The 18387-nt window shown below is 39.3% G+C and overlaps 1 protein-coding gene across 3 annotated transcripts in view; it reads left to right on the top strand.

Moving 5' to 3' along the window:
- The window catches only part of LOC124145737 (baculoviral IAP repeat-containing protein 6-like), a 77074-nt gene that overhangs the window by 30014 nt on the left and 28673 nt on the right, over nt 1–18387 (top strand). For 2 of the 3 annotated variants that reach the window (XM_046515641.2, XM_046515634.2), the window contains exons 12-32: nt 83–283; nt 865–1084; nt 1891–2350; nt 2921–3330; nt 4137–4262; nt 4584–4838; nt 5719–6418; nt 7501–7711; nt 7896–8110; nt 8916–9706; nt 10173–10321; nt 10519–10641; nt 11482–11762; nt 13560–13787; nt 14203–14386; nt 15048–15185; nt 15478–15730; nt 15910–16075; nt 16169–16324; nt 16477–16911; nt 17933–18060. In XM_046515641.2, coding sequence (XP_046371597.2) covers nt 83–283; nt 865–1084; nt 1891–2350; nt 2921–3330; nt 4137–4262; nt 4584–4838; nt 5719–6418; nt 7501–7711; nt 7896–8110; nt 8916–9706; nt 10173–10321; nt 10519–10641; nt 11482–11762; nt 13560–13787; nt 14203–14386; nt 15048–15185; nt 15478–15730; nt 15910–16075; nt 16169–16324; nt 16477–16911; nt 17933–18060 — 5830 coding nt within the window. The remainder of the gene's footprint in view (nt 1–82; nt 284–864; nt 1085–1890; nt 2351–2920; nt 3331–4136; nt 4263–4583; nt 4839–5718; nt 6419–7500; nt 7712–7895; nt 8111–8915; nt 9707–10172; nt 10322–10518; nt 10642–11481; nt 11763–13559; nt 13788–14202; nt 14387–15047; nt 15186–15477; nt 15731–15909; nt 16076–16168; nt 16325–16476; nt 16912–17932; nt 18061–18387) is intronic. The other variant, XM_046515648.2, reaches the window with a different exon arrangement.

Here is an 18387-nt window from a genome sequence, read left to right as displayed (position 1 = left end):
TAGAGATCTTTGTTTGTTGCATAGCTTATGAATATTGAAGTAAAACACCACAAGATGAGATGTAAAATATTTTTGTTTTCAGGGATTGAACGTCTGTGTGTATGTACAGACACTGGGAAACTCCACTTCTACCAGATATCCGAACAGAGTCCGGAGCTACAGGATTCTGCAATAGAGATGGAAGATTTAGCCACCAAACATTCACCGGACACTGAATCTTCAACATGTAAAAAAGCTAAATTTGAAGATGTTGTTGACCACCCAGTAGGAAAGTCCAGTAGTGGTAAGAAGCAATTTTTTTCTGAAGTAATTAGGCACCGAGATGTGACCCTTAATTTTTGTGACTCAAATTCTGTATAAATCCTTATGAGCTCTTGTAGTGCATGTTTATTGGACTTCAATTGCCAATAATAATCTCAAAACTTCTAATAATGTTCAAACTTTCTCAGAAAGGAATTTCCGGAGGCCGGAGCACACATTAACAAAGCTCTCCTCAACGTTTTTCTTTGATTGTTTCTCTAAACTAATCTTTGATAGTCCCACCTTGTTACAGATATTCAATCATGGTTATTCTCCCTCTATACCAGAAAACTGAAGCCATGATTTTGTCCACTGAAACCATCTGCTTGTACTGTTTTGGTGAGGATCAGGTCAAAGGTTTTTGCTCTGAAGTTTTTACTGTGGATCAATTGATGGACGTCTCATCCTGGGTTACAGATTGCTTCTCAAATTTTGTTAAATGTAAAGGTCTATGGTTATGTTCATTGGGATTTGGTGTGAACATTCTGTGTACCTGTGTACATTCTTGTGACAGCTTGCCCATGTGGAGTGTGTCATTTCTTTATATCTTCTTTTCTATTTTAGGAATGGAACTATTAGCAAAGAAACCTCTGGCAGCTGAGACACTGTCAGGACTTCACAGTCTTACTCAGTTTGAGAATCTATTCCCTCGCTACACAGCAACTGTACCTCCATGCTGGAGTGAGATACAGCAAGAGCAACAGCAACGACGTCATCCCCAGCACTTACAACAACAAGGGGAGACAACACAGCATACTCGCACATGGAAGCTAGCCCCTGACAGGTAGGACACTTGCTACTAGTTACGTAATCAACAGGCAGGCTCTGTATCCAAGAAATTATACCTCAGAATCACATGATCATGATGATAAAAACATTTGAGGAAATTAATAACATACTAAAAAGGTTTTTGTCAGCAGATCCTCAGTAAAACTGAAACAATACTGCCCCCACAATTCAAATTATGTGAAAATATTTTAGAATCTTCTTCCCAGATTCCACAAAGCTAAAAAATCGGAAACTTTGATTATCAAGACACAAGATTGTTTTCAGTGGTATGGCCTCATGGCCCTGTGTACAATTTAATATACAAAAATATTGTAGTCATGTGTGAGAATGTGAGCTTAATTGTTCCTTATCTTGATACAAACTATTGTAAGTTTCTTCTCTCTTCTATCAGAATATACTTTAACGCCCCCAAATGAGGTGAACTCTATCTGTGGGTAGGAAGTTTGAGGTCTCTTTTTAAATTATTTTTTTTTTACTTATCATCTTCGTCACTGAACAATGCTGAACAACTGGCCATTTGTGTTAATAGTGTTGTGAAAATTACATGTTTTACATTTCAGAAACTGATGTGACAAATGTGATGACTTTTCAGTGATGTTTGTTACCATAGCAGGATTCTTAAAGTTCTTTTGGTTTCAGGACAAAATAATGTAAAACATTTCTTAGGGGTTGAAAATAGTTGTATAGCTAGGTTATTCTCACAAAGGATTTGACATACTACTGAGAGTCAACTATGTATTTAACAAACCAGCAAATTTGTGTTTTCATGGGAAATGTATTTGTTAACCATTATATTTTCAGTGCTAGCAACACATGGGATGAACATCTTCTGGAGATAGTACTTCCTCGTCCTTGTTGTGTTGGCCATGTAGACCTCAAGTTCACTGTACACCCAATGTGCACAACGCAACCAAACATTGAAGTGACCCTCCTCAAGCAGAACATAGGAAACATTCGTAAACAGTCTCATGGTTCACGGTCAGTGCAGGTTGAAGTGGATGAAAAAGTGGACTTTGGTAACCTTGCCAGCGGGGGGACGCAGCAGGAGCACGCCAACAATGTGCTGGATCCAGTATTTCTGGAAAGTCACAATGCAGAGATTCTTTGTGGACCGATTCAGATCTCTGCGTGCTTAGATCTGTCAGGAAATAGTGGACTAGTGTCTCTTACTAGCCCCCAGCTGCTTAACTCCAAACCACGCTCACTTCTCTTGCATATTAAAGGTTTCCCAAACAAACCAGAGGATTCAAATCTTGCAAAGGTAATTTCAGTAAATTGTATATATCTAACTGATAGGAATGGGAAATATCTTCCTCCGGTTAACATGATCAGTAACCATAGATACGGTTGTAATAAAAGTAACAATTCTGAGACTGCTTCCAAGCTCAAGTAGAGAGAGCGTCTGTGCGGAGAATGTCAATCACTGGGTTGTCGGACCAGATTGCATTGTTTACAGCCTGCCGTCATTTATCTGGAATATAGCTGAGTGTGGCGTTAAACAACAAAGAAACAAATAGTAATTGGGGTGATAAAATGCAATGCAAAAGATGAATTTGTTCATCAAAACCTTACAGTTTATCATGCTAATAATGATTACCAATATTTATGTATATGTGATGTTAAAAGTTACGTAGTTTATGTGCCTGGAACATTTGGACCCTTCCAGTTAGATTATGGCTATTGATTGACACTTTACATTGACAGTAGATAAACTGTGCTTTTAACTACGAATGAGTACCAGAGCCTGTGAGAAAATACCTATGCAATATTTATCTTTGAAGCATTGATTTAAATGTTGTACTTTTTTAACCAATTCCTTCGTCCGTCCCAGGAAACTAAAAAGAAGATGTCAACTCCTGTCGCGTCCTCCTCTAACTCCTCAAAGCAGAAGACAATTAAGTCTCTGTTTGAGAATGTGCCCTACATGCCTGGAGCCAGTGTTGCAGAGAGACTAGCAGCTACAGCACCAAATAAACAAAAACTCACTGATGTGAAAGGCTGTGATTGGATTCAAGAAATTTCATTGACTGTACGAAAAATGAAAAGAACAAACATTCCACGAGAGAGACCCCAAAGAAATGCAATGATTGAAATTCAGAGCTTTCATGAAAGACTGTTGAAATTAGTTGCTCTTCCGAGTGAAAACGAATTGGGTGGAATTGGTGCTGAACATGCTCAGAACATAGCACTGGATGTGCTGACGTGGGTCACTGCAATTCAGATGAATGATCCTATCAAGAGGTATGCTGTAGTACACTTGTAGTAGTTTTGATAGATGTATTTTCATTAATGTTTTCTCATAAGCAGTTGCTCCCACATAAACAAAATACATGTCTACTTAATAGTGGCATTCAAAGAATGTTCACTGAGCTATAAAATTCAATTTGTTTTTACTGTTTAACATCATCTCAGAAATTGTAAGACAATCCTGGCTGCGTGGATGAAGGCAGTTTCTAACAATCGTTAAAAAAACCGAACAGCCCATTGAACTGAAACGAGTGCTGTATGGGATATAGAGTTTTTAAAGGCAAGTAAACTGAATTTGTAAAACAGAAATTGCCAAAAACAAATGATAAGGTAAATCGTCGCCCAAATGAAAAATCTGCCACTGGGGTTAAAACAAATTCCCTGGAGTGTTTTTACACATTTTTAAGCATTGGGGTGTGTCCCAGTCTGCCCACATTACAGGGTCAGTTCCTGCCAATATCGTATCTCATTTACATCATTGCCATTTACCCTGTATGTTGGCTGTCCTTAAACTGTAAAGTCTCACTGTAAACTGTGAACTATCCATGAACACATGTACCCAAAGTTCTTGCACATGCACAAGGCGGGAGACCTCACTTCTTTCCTATTTGTGCTAGTCATCATATTATAATTTGCAAGGATTCGCTGTCTTTAGTCGAAGATAGATGTTTGCAGCGTGCCTCTCTCTCCGTGGTGTGTTTGTCATTCTGGTTGACACCTGGAAGAAAGCTAGAAAGAAGTTGGCTGAATTATTCTCAACTATTGTGAACCATTTCTGTATTTAACATCTATATGTGCAGGAAGCACAGTCGCTGTCTGGTTGTTGTTGTGCAACAACATCTGAGGGACATTGTGAAGGCATGTCTGATAGATGGAACAAGAACAACAGCTCACAAGTGTTCACGTTTACTGGCGCTACTACTTGAGTGAGTACAAATTTTATTTCAACTCATTTAGTACAAAAGATCACAATCGTCAGTAAACATAATGTAATATGATATATTCAGGATAAGTATAAATGATATTTTTACTCATGAAAAAAACATCAATGAACATCAAGTATTTTATTTTTTCGAATTAGACTTTTGAGTTTGCAGGAATTTTCTATTCAGTGATTTTTTTCAGGTATGTATTTTCTTTCTAAATTGCTTCATCTTGTAAAATGTTATTGTCTGACAATAGCCTTAGAGTTAATTGATTAAAATGTTCTATATGGTAAATCCTAACAGTTTGCAACTGATTGTCAGGTATGCTAAAGTATCATCAGATCCAGACCTGGCCCCAGCCTTCAGTTACCTCATGCTGCAAGCAATGATCAGCTGTCTGCCCTTACTCCCATGTGCCACATCTGCCGGGGCCATGAAGTGGTTCTTTACCGTGTTAAACCATGTCAAATGTATGGATATCAACACTGTTGCCAAGACATGTACAGAACTCTTGTGTGCAATTGCCAAGCATTATCAAGAGAGAGCAGTTCCATTACATGCTCTGCTGAAGGCAAGGTAAGAGAAATCTGTATAGTTGATACTTTGGTTACTCAATATTCTACAGTAAAATGCATTTTGTAATGTTTTATTTTCAGATAATTATTCAGAAACCACCTTTCACACATTTAATAACCAAGTGGAATAATGATGCCTTTTGGCATTAAGGATTTAACATTTTTTTAGTTGTCTTAACTCAAATGGTCTCATGTGAGTTCATGTTGTCTGACACATAGTTTTGTCAGTCAGTTTTCAGTTTGTGGTTCATCTATGATCATGCAGGACACAGGTGACTCAGTCATTTACTGTGAGCTTTCCAGAATCCCATTATTGTGGGTTTGAAACCCAGACTTGTCTTGATCACACATAACCTGTGTGTGTGCCTTTCATTCAAAAGTGGTGAATGTCTTGGACCTTTATCACTTCAGGCTTTCATCCTACATGCTGATATGCCATGATATAACCAAAATACTGTATACGCTTATATGTTGGATGACAAGAGGTCTTCTTTGATCTGACAACATATATCTTGTTTTAAAACTTTGATAACAGGTTTAAAATAAAATAATGGTGTTTTCCTTATTTCAAGGTCAAATGTTTGTAAAAGCAGCAGATGATCAATCATGGAAGATAATTAAAATGTAATGTTAAAAGCATTTATTTTCAACACCCTTCATAATGCTTTATGTGAATAGGAACTATGAAAAACACTTTTAAATGCATCACAATAACATCATGCCCATCTACAAGAAACAATTGCAAAAGCAACAGGCCTTGAAGACAATCCTTTATGACATATCTACAAAGGGGTGCTTCTTTTTCATATATATTATCATTCTAATCTAGTGTAAACTTTGTGAAGATTTTGGTATATTATGATGTTGTGTTTTATTAACAGATATGGATTGTATGGTCATCCCTTGGAACCAGATCTATTTGACCTTGAGAACCCTCAGAGCCTGAAGAATACTGTCAAACCTAGTGCATTTCAAATTGCCAAGGCTAACAATATCAGTGCACAGTCTATGTCAACAACGCCTACAGTACAGTCAGCCCTTGAGGCTACCCGGCAACAGGATGAGCCTGATCTTTATGAAATGTTGTGTTTAAATTCTTCACAAGACAAGTCGGGAAAGTCTCCCGTGGATTATGCCCGGAATCATGTCCTGGGACTGTTAGAGGCTGAGCCACTTCATTTTACTTGCCATGCTACCAGTGATGGCACCAGAGTGGAAAGAATGGATGCCAATGGTAATACGTCACTCCCATCCACTGCACCCCTAGGCATGTCTGGCACAATAAACTTTGGTGAGAACCCTCCACCTATCATCAGTGGCGGCTCTGGCATGACTGGCATGGCAATGGCAGACTCCCTTAAGAAACTTGCCCAGATATATGCCAAACAGTTGCATCCAAGTTACAAGCAGCTGGAACAAGCCATCACAGATGCTATCCACACCCCAGGAAAGAAAGTAACCAAAGCTCCAGAGCTCTTTCCACCAACACCAAAAACTACACCCAACTTGATGACTCCATCTGTTACACCACCAAATGAAACTTGGCATGTACAGGTTGTGGCACCACCATCAGTTTCCAAGGTAATGTATCAACATGAATAATTTATAAGAAATATTTACTTGTTGTTGCCTTAACCTTTTGAGTGGGTTTATTTCTGTACCGTAAAATAATGAAATTAGAGATACAGTTGAACCCAATTATCTCGTTCCCCGTTATCTTGAATGTACCGACATCTTGTACCTATTCCCTGGTTTTGACCCCTCACTATATAATTGCATGTAAATTTGCCTGCTTATCTCGAATTCGAGATAAAAATACAGAATACTATCGTGGATTTTGGACTAGGTCCCTACTTTGACTTTACTATTGTATTTTATACTTTTTATCTTGAAGTTGGCAATTGCCACATCAACAGTTTTCAGAAGTGCAAATAAGCATCTCACATTGTGGTGAGCAATTACGAGGTCTTGGGGATAACTGGATCTAATTTATTTACTTGACACACAAAGGAAAGTTGACAGTTTACAATCCTACATGTGGCACATGTTCACTGTATGTATTGTTATTGATCATTGTCTGTGAAATATACACCAGTTTGTCATTGCATTCACATGTTGTGTTCTTCATTTCTCATGTATGCAATCATGTTGCTATGGATCTATAATACTGTTACTTGATCTACCTGGATGTCCCTGCCTTGAAAGTCAGTATATCTGGAAGTTACAACACAGCTAGGTTTGAGATAACAGGGTTTGACTGTATGTTAGAATCAAACATTTTAGAAGCACTTGAGGAAGAACATTGTTATTTCAGTAATTGTTGAAAAAATGCAACCAATGCACTTGTTGATGTCATCTATTACTTTGGAGATAAGTTTTACCAATTTCAGACATGATTGGATTAAACCTGAAGATCTATAATGATCTCTTGATGACAAAGTGACAAGATGACACTAAAAAGGGGCCCTGGCTGACATGGTATACCATGCTTATTACATGCTGTTGAGTTCATACCCAGTTTAACATCAGCGTATTATTTTGATATTTGTCAACAGTAATTGTCTTACCCCAAAAACCTATGATAGTGCTAACAGATAAATGTACTTCCTATCATATATCATTTTGCTTTGTTTGTCTTTTCACTGAACAATGTTGTGTTCTAGCTGATGAGTGGTGAGAGTGATATCAGCAAGCAACAGCAGCAAACAGTTGCCCCACAAACAATACCACTTTCACTAGCAGGTGGTTCCGGTCAACCATCCACATCCCAGATCCAGCAGCAGACACAGAAAGCTTCATTTGCTTTTCCCCAAAACCAGGCTCTGTTGCAGCCACCTCCACCCCAGGTCCTTGTCATTGAAAGGATGCACTCAGGTAAACATATCTACTGACAAATTATCACCCAGCATCAATCCATTAGTCTTCATCCTTCTACTAATCTAACTGAATCCCAGTCGACATTTATTCTAAAATGGACATAGAGTTGATCTATAATATCAATTTATTTCCTTTCTGTTACAATTTTCTCCTTGTCATTGTATTTTGTTTTGATATTCAGGTGCAAGGCGTTTTGTGACTCTTGACTTTGGAAAGCCAATTCTTCTGACTGATGTGATAATACCAGCCTGTGTTGACCTTGCATCACTTTCTATTGATGTGTGGATACAAGGAGAAGAGGTTGATGGACAGAGACTAGTTGTGGCCTCAGACATAGGATTAAGAACTCTTGTCATGAACAATATCATGCCTCCACCCATTTGTCGCTACCTAAAGGTAAGCAGCATTTTGTACCAGGTTATTATACCAGAGTTTATGATGTCAAGATATCTGTAAAAGTTAAACAACATACAAACAATATACTTTGGTTGATTTTCAAGTGCAAATTTACTTATGTTTTGAAGGTGTGTTTTTTCCCCCATGATTAAAAAAACACTTGTCACATCCACCCCACTCCACCCCACTCCACCCCACTCCACTCCACTCCACTCCACTCCACTCCACTCCACTCCACTCCACTCCACTCCACTCCACTCCACTCCACTCCACTCCCACTCCACTCCGGGGCGGTTGGGTAGCCTAGTGGTTAAAGCGTTAGCTCATCACGCCGAAGACCCGGGTTCGATTCCCGACATGGGTACAATGTGTTGTGAAGCCCATTTCTGGTGTCCCCTGCCATGATATTGCTAAAAACGGCGTAACACCTCGCTCCGCTCCACTCCACTCCACTCCACTCCACTCCACTCCACTCCACTCCACTCCACTCCACTCCACTCCACTCCACTCCACTCCACTCCACTCCACTCCCACTCCACTCCGGGGCGGTTGGGTAGCCTAGTGGTTAAAGCGTTAGCTCATCACGCCGAAGACCCGGGTTCGATTCCCGACATGGGTACAATGTGTTGTGAAGCCCATTTCTGGTGTCCCCTGCCATGATATTGCTAAAAACGGCGTAAAACCTCGCTCCACTCCACTCCGCTCCGCTCCACTCCACTCCTCTCCACTCCACTCCACTCCACTCCACTCCACTCCACTCCCATAAATTAAGTTTTATGATAATGACACTGTTGCTTGTTTCCAGATTACAACTGTAGGAAGGTATGGTGCCGGAACAACACGGTCGCGGATCCCTATAGGTGCTTTCTATGGTCATTGTTACATCCTACCATGGGAATGGAAGGAATACGTGGAGGACCAGAGTGCCCCCTCCTGCAGTCACTCAGCAGCTCAACTGGAAGTTCAGGGCCAGTCCCAGTTGTTGTCACAACTTGGACTCTTCATGTCACTTCAAGAGGATCTTCAGTGCAGATACAGTCTTACTCGGACTCGCCTGGAGTCACTTCTCAGTGCAGTGGATAGTATGCAATTCCCCGCATCACACGTTGAGTACTATTTGAAGAAAACCAAGAAAAATGATGAAGATAATAGTATCATTCAGACATATAATGACTGCCTACAGCTTCAGTTGCAGCTGAACTTGGCTCAAAGAGCAATTGTCCGTCTGAAAAGAGCACTTGGTATCAAAGGCAGAGAATATGAAGAAAATATTAATATGAATACTTTGCTTCGGCAAACATCAACAGACAAGCTGAGGGTGATGTTGGAGAACCTGCTTGATACCCTGCTGAGTATGAGTACTTGCACTCCTACAATTCCACAGCCACCCCTGTCTCTGTACATGGCACTTACACCACAGACAAGTGAGACTCTCTTCAAGAACCTATGTCTGTTGGGAAGCAGGCGTATCCAAGTCAGCACAGGTTTACTACTGTCTAGGATCTGTGGCAGTCAGACATGGTGGGGAACTTTCTTGGGAAATATGCTTCAGGAATTCTTCCATTCGGAATATACTCAAATATTTCCTCAAGACAGGTATGTTGAACTTTTTCTTTCATTCATGTCATGCCCAAAAAAGCTTTGAATATTGTGAAAGCACTTTTTGCTGGTTATGATAAAATTATTTTAAAAAGTATGGACATTAACCAGTGTTTCTTTTAGGTAACAGAATAGCTGTGTGGTCTGTTATCTTTTAAGTTATTGTAACAGTCTCTGTTTAATGATGATTTTAACATATTTTCCAGTGTAACCTAAGATGCTAAAGTGCTTATCTTATGTTCATGTTTTTTTTCTAATTGTGTAGTTAACTGATGAGCAGGACTTGTAGTTTCAGTCAGCATTGGAGACAGTATTTCAAGCATTTCATTTTCATGTCAAGAATTTGGTGGTAGTGTTAGAAGGGTTGCTTTTGACAACATTGTGTTCATATTAGTGTACACCATCTGAATGATATTCCGTGTATCCATCACAAATGCTGTGAAGATGTGTTTCTATTTTGTAGAGTATTTGTGTTGCTGAGTGCCCTTGGTCAGAAGTCCTTGAGTGGTCCCAGCTCAGTCAGCATTATGGAATCTCTACTAGCGATGTTGGCCAAGGTGCTGTCCCCACTTACAAGTGCACCTGATACTGCCTCACACAGAAACACAATAGGTATGTTCGTAGCACTTTCACTTTTAACATCAGGAGAATCAGTTTTGTTTATGTTTGGGAGTGTGTCACATGGGTTACTTCTATGCAGCGTGCCTCTTTACTGTGATATTTGATAAGGGCATCAATTAAATATTTGTCATTAATATGTCAAACATACTATTTCTGATCTGTGTTCATTGTTGCATTTATCTTTCAAGGTTGTTTGGACTTATCACTGGTCAGTTGGATTCTTCTTTTCTTATGTCGAAACTTCGACAACTCTTTTGGTCTTACACCGGGAGTAGAAGAAGCAGAAAAAGTAAATCTGAGAAAAGATGCAGGTGAGTTTCTCTCTTGTCAGAACTCGTCATCTTGATATGCTGGGTGACATGGGGCTCCTATTCAAGGCTATAATTTTATTCAACTTTGTAATCCTTCGATTCAGACACACACAGCTGATGGTTCATGTCCTCTCACATCTGAAAATCCAAGTACTTCTCACCCATAAGTTTTGTCCCAGTGCTGAGATCATTGTAAGCTAAAATAAAAATTTCGAGGGTCTGGATCATTGTTGTGCCTGTATGTATTTAACAGAATAACATGCAATAGAGGGTCTGTTTCACACAAATAATCTGCTGTATGTTCAAACATTGATATTTCATTTGTTAAACTGTGCGATTCCAATTGACCCTTCAAAAACTTGAAGAACACATCACAGATGTTACATCAGAAATGTTAATCATGATATCAGTCCTCTATTGAGTGAATACCGTAATTGATATAATTCTTACAAAGTCCATAAGTCCTCTTCACTGTGAAGCTAGGATGAGACCCAATGGAAGGGTTTGCAAGGATCTTTAGTCTTTTTACAAGAAGTTTGTTTTTTGGCTAGAAACAACATACAATGCATTCAATCAGTTATCTACTCACCAAAATTATGGTGAATTTAATTGCAATTTTAAGTTTTGTAGTTATATTTTCTAATAAAATATAGATGGTGGGGTTTGGCAAATAAATATACACCCTACACCCTACTTTCATGTGTATGATTTTGGCTCAGGCCAGTCGAACCTGTAAAAAGTGTTGCCTTGGTAAGAAGGTTATGTGTTTGTATTAAGTTTTTTAACTTTTTAGAAAATGTTCAATATTCACTATTTCATTTAATTTGATATTCATTTCAGGAACATGTCAAGCAAACCGATGGGGTTTCATCCAGGGTCATGTGGCTAACAATCCTTCTCGAAGCAAATCTCGTTCAGGCAAACTGTACAGGAGGTCACTTCAAAAACGCATTCTACACCACAAACAAAGGCTTCATGATCTGGAGTTGGCCAAGAAGAAGTTTGTTGAGAGCCAGCTTGAAAAGAGTGGAGGTCAGGGTGTGGTGGGGAAGGAGGCTCAGGCCCTCATGAAGCAGCAGGAGCAGCAGTTTAAGAAGGAGTTGTCACAGTATGCTTCCAAGGTCAGTTGCTCATTATCATGAACTGTTGGAAAAAGAAAAACTTTTCTCTTTGGCAAGCACAAACTTATTCTTATCTTTGTGGAAGTTGTCTGTGTTGGCTAGGGGATAACTATATAGATATGATATAATGTTTCTGTAAACAGCAAAAGATTGTTGATGCAACATTCATGCTATGAGTGAGAGCTCCTTTTTGAGAATGGGAATTTGGGACTGTCTGCCTCAAGGACAAAATGTTCAATTTCAATGTTGTCTTAAAGTTTTTAAGTGATTTGCAAATTCTCCTAATCTGCTAATTAGAAGCCCTATGAAAAAAAACTTGCGATATTTCTAATGACTGCTATTTATCAGTAAACTTGGTACACAGAATACTTACGTAAGGTCGGGGTTTGGTTTGGAAAGGTCAGGATTTAAGTGTTTGTTAATCATGGTTATATCAGTCAGTTTCTAAGGTATAGTTACCTCTACAGTCAGTGAACTTTCTTTGCATGTATATATGCCAATCCTACCACATCTAGTGTTGATGCCATATCTATCAAAGGTCAAGGTCACCTTAAAGTTGTTAGAAACTGAAAGTCAAGTTAGTGTATGTTGCCCGGCAGCTGTTGGTGTTGGTGTTGTCTTTAGACATTTTCTCCTCAGGTCGGTGGTTTGATACCCTGGCTGTGTCAAACCTAAAGATGATAAAAGATGTAACTTCTTGTGACCCTGGTTGGCACTCAGCATCAAATGAATAAAACAAGGACTGGTCGTCTCAGTCAGTATTCTCTGCCTAAGTGGGGTATCCATGCAGCATGGTACATGTATCTCTGTTGGCTAGCACCAGCATTAGTCCGGACCAGTACAAGCAGCCACACATGCACACACGGCATGACCATGATTTGACCTTATTTTGACCTTTGCACTTTGACCATATTCTTAAATTCTCTCAAAATATTTTCCCCCGCTCTGTGAACATTATCCTAGGATCACTGGGCCAATGAGGCTGAAAAACTGACAGTTAAAGGGAAGTGACATTACTGGCAGTTTTAAGAATGCCTGTGCAGATTTAGATAGGACAATGAAGGTCAGGGGGATGGGATGCTTAGATTTATTTAATTGAAAATACTTTGATATACATAAGTTTAGATATCTTTCTGATTTAGATAAGTTACTTTATAATTTATTTTCAGTTGTATTTCAGTCATTATATATTGTTAGATGTATTTCTTATAAACCACAAGAACTAGATATGAAGAATATTGACCATGAGCAGTCTGTGACTTGAACCTCTAGTCTAAGGCTTAAACAAAAATCGCTCCAGTAAGCTCAGCTAAAAATAGTCCATATATGATAACACTTAATTCTACTGAAAACGATGCTGGGAGCCATCTTTGGTGAAGTAGACTCAAAAGTTTTTGGCACCGACTGCATGAGCAGTTTCAGGTTTGTTAATGTTGATCTTTGGACAATGTTGCAAAACTACTATTTTCTACTTTTTCTCAGAACTGCTTTTTGGATTGAGCCTCAACCTGCTTTAGCTGTTCTTGACAATAACATGAATTAGGTTTTTCAAAGCATACAACAGTTTCACCATTGTTTTCATCCTGTCATGTGTATGGCCAGAACTTAATCAAACTCTGCCTTCGATTTCCTGATTAAAAATTCAATATTTATGTATGTACCTGAATATTTACATATTCATGCCAGGTGAGCTACATAGCCTTTGAAACTGTATTTAACTGAAAAGACCATGGTAATAATTTGTGGTACAAATTCGAAATTTACCACTAATTTTCAGCATTTATGTTCTTCCTGCAGCACTTAAAAGACATTGTTCACATCCGACGGGCCGATGCCGCTATGTTGCAGAAGCTGCCTGGATGGCGAGAAGAGGGAGGTGCTGCTCCCAATGGAGGGGAAGATGAGGCTGATACTACTCTTGTGTTGCCGCGGGATCGTTGTCTAGCGGTGGTTAGAGGTCTTATGGCTCTGCTACTGAGCATGGACTTCACATGCCATGTCGACTTGTTCTTGGTGGCTTGCAAGGTTGGTATGGCTTCCAATGTTGGCATTACTATGTCAAAAATAAATAGAACTTTGGTGCGAGGTGTGATAGTTAATATGGATGTTAAGACAGCAATAAACATTTTCATACAGCCATTAGTTAGAGCAGGCACTTTTTTTTGTTTCTTGTTTTATGGATGTTCCAGGCTTAGCTGGGGAGATAAACAAATTAAGAAAAGATGCTAGGTTTTGAGTTTGTTATGAAGATAAAATTCAATCTAAATCTGATCTAACAATTTGTGATACTTTTTTATGCCTGTTGATGATGACAGCTGCTTATATTTTTCTCACTGACAGTTAAGATAAAATTCTCCCATACTGACATGTAGGTATTTACTATTTATTAAATGTATATATGTCATGGATAGTAAGGTGAGACAATGGTCTTACATTACAGGTGTTTGCTAGAATTTGTAACAGTACACGCCCTGCTATCAGCCTGACGGAATCCATGACACAGGAACAACTGGAAAAATTAATTCTGCTTGTTGCCAACCAAGAATTCAACCATGGCAGTATCACTTGGGGTGGACCATGGGCCAGCCATGCTATCACTTGTCTACTGCAGGATGTGCAAGATGGTGAGCAATAACTTGGATTTTCTTAGTCAGGCTTTGCTCAATGTTATTGTTTAATATGTCATAAAGGTATGCGGGAATATTGTTGATTGCGGCATTAAGCAGCAAACAAACATTATGGGCCTGCATTCATGTTGCAATTGTACAGCTGTGTTCAAAATTAATCAAAATGGTCTATTGATGTTAGTTGCCTGAATTCATACATCTAATATAGCTACAAATAAAAAGACTGGACAAGCAAAATCATTGTGTAAACCATGTCCCTTTTGTTCATGAAACGTAGTAACGCTTCCTTATAAGGAATAAGTTTTGAGATTATGCCTGTCATGTTGTTGAAATCACAAAAATTATACAGTGCAAAATATTCACAGTGTCTTTTTGTTGATGAGCTGACAGAATTCCTTTGCATACATGTGCACGCCAAATGATTTCATTTGTAGAGTTGATTTTTTATTGTCAGAATGAATAGGTAGTATTTGTTTAAGAGATTCCATGTTTGATACAATAACGTGTCATTTTCTGGAAAGAAGCTTAGGTCGATACTGTATGTGCTTGATCATTGTCTTGCTCCTTGATATGAAAACACTGGCTTCTTGGATGATAATAGCACACAGGGTTAGAGACATGAAGATAGTGATGTGATTTATTATTGTTGTGTTAACAGGGGAAAGGCTTTACCCAGCAATGTCCGGCTTGTCAGCAATACCTGACGAGATGTCTGCAACAGTGACAGAAACAGATGATAGTCTTGCTCAGAGTGTTAGTCTCCCAACATTTGATGATAGCAATGGAGAAATGACAGGTAACAAACCGAAAGACTTCTAACAAAAATCTTTTTCAAAGTTTTTATTGTTGATATTTTGACCAATAGCAGTTTTACTGAATGTAGTTGTGAAATGTGATATTTGTGTTTTGATGTTCATGAAGAGATCTAAGACTTCAATTAACAGTGTTCGCTCGATGATTAATCCCGACATGGATACAATATGGAAGCCCATTTCTGGTGTGCCCCGCTGTGATATTGCTGGAATATTGCTAAAAGCGGCGTAAAACCATATTCACTCACTCACTCTGATCTGACTGTTTGTTCCTAGATGTGGAGAATTCCCAGGTTGGGGAAGTCAGTACAACACTGGACAAGGATTCCTCCATGATGGTGGACTTGCTGCTGGATGACCCGGAGCTGGATGATGATACCACTGATAAGCTCCATGAGTATGTCACTGGAGAGTCTGTCAAGCCGCCTCCTGCTAATGATGGACCTTTCCATGTTGTCTACATGGGACTTAGTGATGGTCCAAACCAAACCATGGAGTTGGCAGACCACATTAAGTCAGCAATGTCAGGGTATGTAGAAATTGCTTTGATCTTAATTAAATAGCCCCTTGTAAATGGGGATGCTTTAACGTTTTATGTGAATTTAATCATAGAAGCTGCAGTGCTTTGTTTTCTTTGGTCTGTGACAAAATATGTTTTCTAAATGTTAGTTGTGTGTTTAAATTAGGTTTGTTTTTTCTCTTCTTCAGAAATTTGACCTCATATGACAAGAAGCAGAAGCTGAAGAACCTTAAAAGCAAGTTATCAGACTATCTTAACACCTCCAAGTCAGGGAGTGGCTGCCAAGGTCTCTCCTCAGCATTAGATGCAAGATTGGAGCTCGGTCTGGAGACACAAGCTGAACTCAGGCTCAAGGTACTTTAATGTTTATATTTGTTTGCTTTCAGTACTTCAATAAGTTTAAAAGGACTGTTTTACAATGTTGTAATATCACCTTAATGTTTTCAGGTGATGCTGTCTGTACAAATGGACACTGTTCACAGTGCCTACTCCAGTTCCTTGCCACCTGCTCTTTCACTTGCCAGCAGCACAAGCACACCACTGCAGCCTCCTTCCACAGATGATGAGTTGTCTGAAGCAAGCATACATCCAACACATCACAGGGTATCTGTAGTTCCAGTTATAAGGAAATAAACAATATCAAGTAATATAAGTGGAAATAAACACATGAAGATGGATAAATTATGTTGGTGTTTCAGGCTTTGATAGATTCTATAAAAGTGAACTTACTCCATTCTCTTTTGTTGATGTTTCAGCTACTAAGTTCCAGTGAGATGTTGAGTCAGTGCTTCAACCACCTGTTTTCTCAACTGCTGAACCGCCGTGTGAATCTGGACACTGTCCTGCAGTTGTGGCTGACAATGAATGAAGACAGCTCGCATGATGACACTCCACTTCATACTAGCTTTGATCCGTCTCGCATCCCATCAGTTCCATTGACTGGTTCATCATTGGCTCATCTGCTAGAAGCTGTGGTCCTTACACCAAACTTGCCAGTGCGAAGCTGGGTATTTGTCTTTCAAACACTCTGCCTCTTCTCCAACCAGAGAACAGCTTCTCAAGTGGCTGGACCAGATGTATCCATGGTGAATGCTGTGCTGAAAGAGAGCAACTTGATGCCTTTGTTGGTGAAATTCCTGTCTGGTGTATCTACTAGTGGTCCAACTGCTGCTAGCATCTACTATTCACAGGTATGCTGGCTAATCCAGATAGAGAGGATAAATGTTTACATCACTCTCTAAAATGACTGACATGTCTCACTCAGGTTAGGTTCACCTTCACATCTCAGGTTAGGTTCATTGTCACGTCTCAGGTTAGGTTCACTATCACATCTCAGGTTAGGTTCACTATCACATCTCAGGTTAGGTTCACTTTCACATTTCAGGTTAGGTTCACTGTCATGTCTCAGGTTAGGTTCACTGTCACATCTCAGGTTAGGTTCACTGTCACATCTCAGGTTAGGTTCACTGCCACGTCACAGGTTAGGTTCACTGCCACGTCTCAGGTTAGGTTCATTGTCACATCTCAGGTTAGGTTCACTGCCACGTCTCAGGTTAGGTTCACTGTCGCGTCTCATTTAGGTTCACTGTCGCGTCTCATTTAGGTTCACTGTCATGTCTCAGGTTAGGTTCACTGTCAAGTCTCAGGTTAGGTTCACTGTCACAACTCAGGTTAGGTTCACTGTCACGTCTAAGGTAAGATTCACTGTCATGTCTAAGGTTAGGTTCACTGACACGTCTCAGGTAAGATTCACTGACACGTCTCAGGTTAGGTTCACTGTCACGTCTCAGGTCAGGTTCACTGACACGTCTCAGGTAAGATACACTGTCAGGTCTCATTTAGGTTCACTGTCATTTCTCACTCAGGTCAGGGTCACTATCACATCTCAGGTGAGGTTCAATGTCACGTCTCACAGTCAGGACATTCACTGTCACGTCTCACAGTCAGGACATTCACCCTTTGTATAACGTTATAAGAGACTTCTTGTCATTTTTTGGTATGTAATTCTGGTCCACACATTAATTATTTGATGGGCGATTCTCAGATAAGTCGTAAAATAGATTGATGAAAGAAACATTTACAAGTTACAGGCATCATAATTGTCAGCATCTGTTGTTGTACATGATGTTATTAAAAAAACACCACACAGTATTTATTAAACTTTTTTTTTTTGCAACTCCTTTGCCTAATATCTTAATTGTGATTGTACAGGTAGGACCATCAGCAACAAAAGCTTTTGATGAATTTCTCAGAAGAATGCAGATCAAGTCAGCAGAGAGTAGCACTCAGAATTTGCGAGAACTCATGCTCAAGCTGGTGTTCACTTTGACTGCAGAAAGGTATGGGGTTTTTTATTAAGGAAGATATTTAGATATATTCATCTCAAATTCTCTTCCTAATATTTCTGTTGCCCAGAAGAGCACTTTAACAGTAACTTTCGAGGTTTCATGAACAAAGCTGCCAAAGCAGGCATATTAAAAAAAAATGTTTATGGTCATTGCTCAGGCATTTGTGTTCAAAATGTCTAAAATTTGGGTGTGTTTGTTAACTTTACGTTATCACACTTTTTTCTTGGCCATTGTATGGTACATCATACTGGCTACATAATGATGAAAGAAAAATCTTTTCCTATGCATCATTATCGAGAGAAAAGAAATGGTTCAGAG

The sequence above is a fragment of the Haliotis rufescens genome, unplaced genomic scaffold (assembly GCF_023055435.1).
Source record: "Haliotis rufescens isolate VD_foot unplaced genomic scaffold, xgHalRufe1.0.p SCAF_3, whole genome shotgun sequence".
Classification (NCBI taxonomy): Eukaryota; Metazoa; Mollusca; class Gastropoda; order Lepetellida; family Haliotidae; genus Haliotis; species Haliotis rufescens.
The sequence above is the reverse complement of the archived record's forward strand: the minus strand, read 5'-3'. Positions and strand labels throughout refer to the sequence as shown.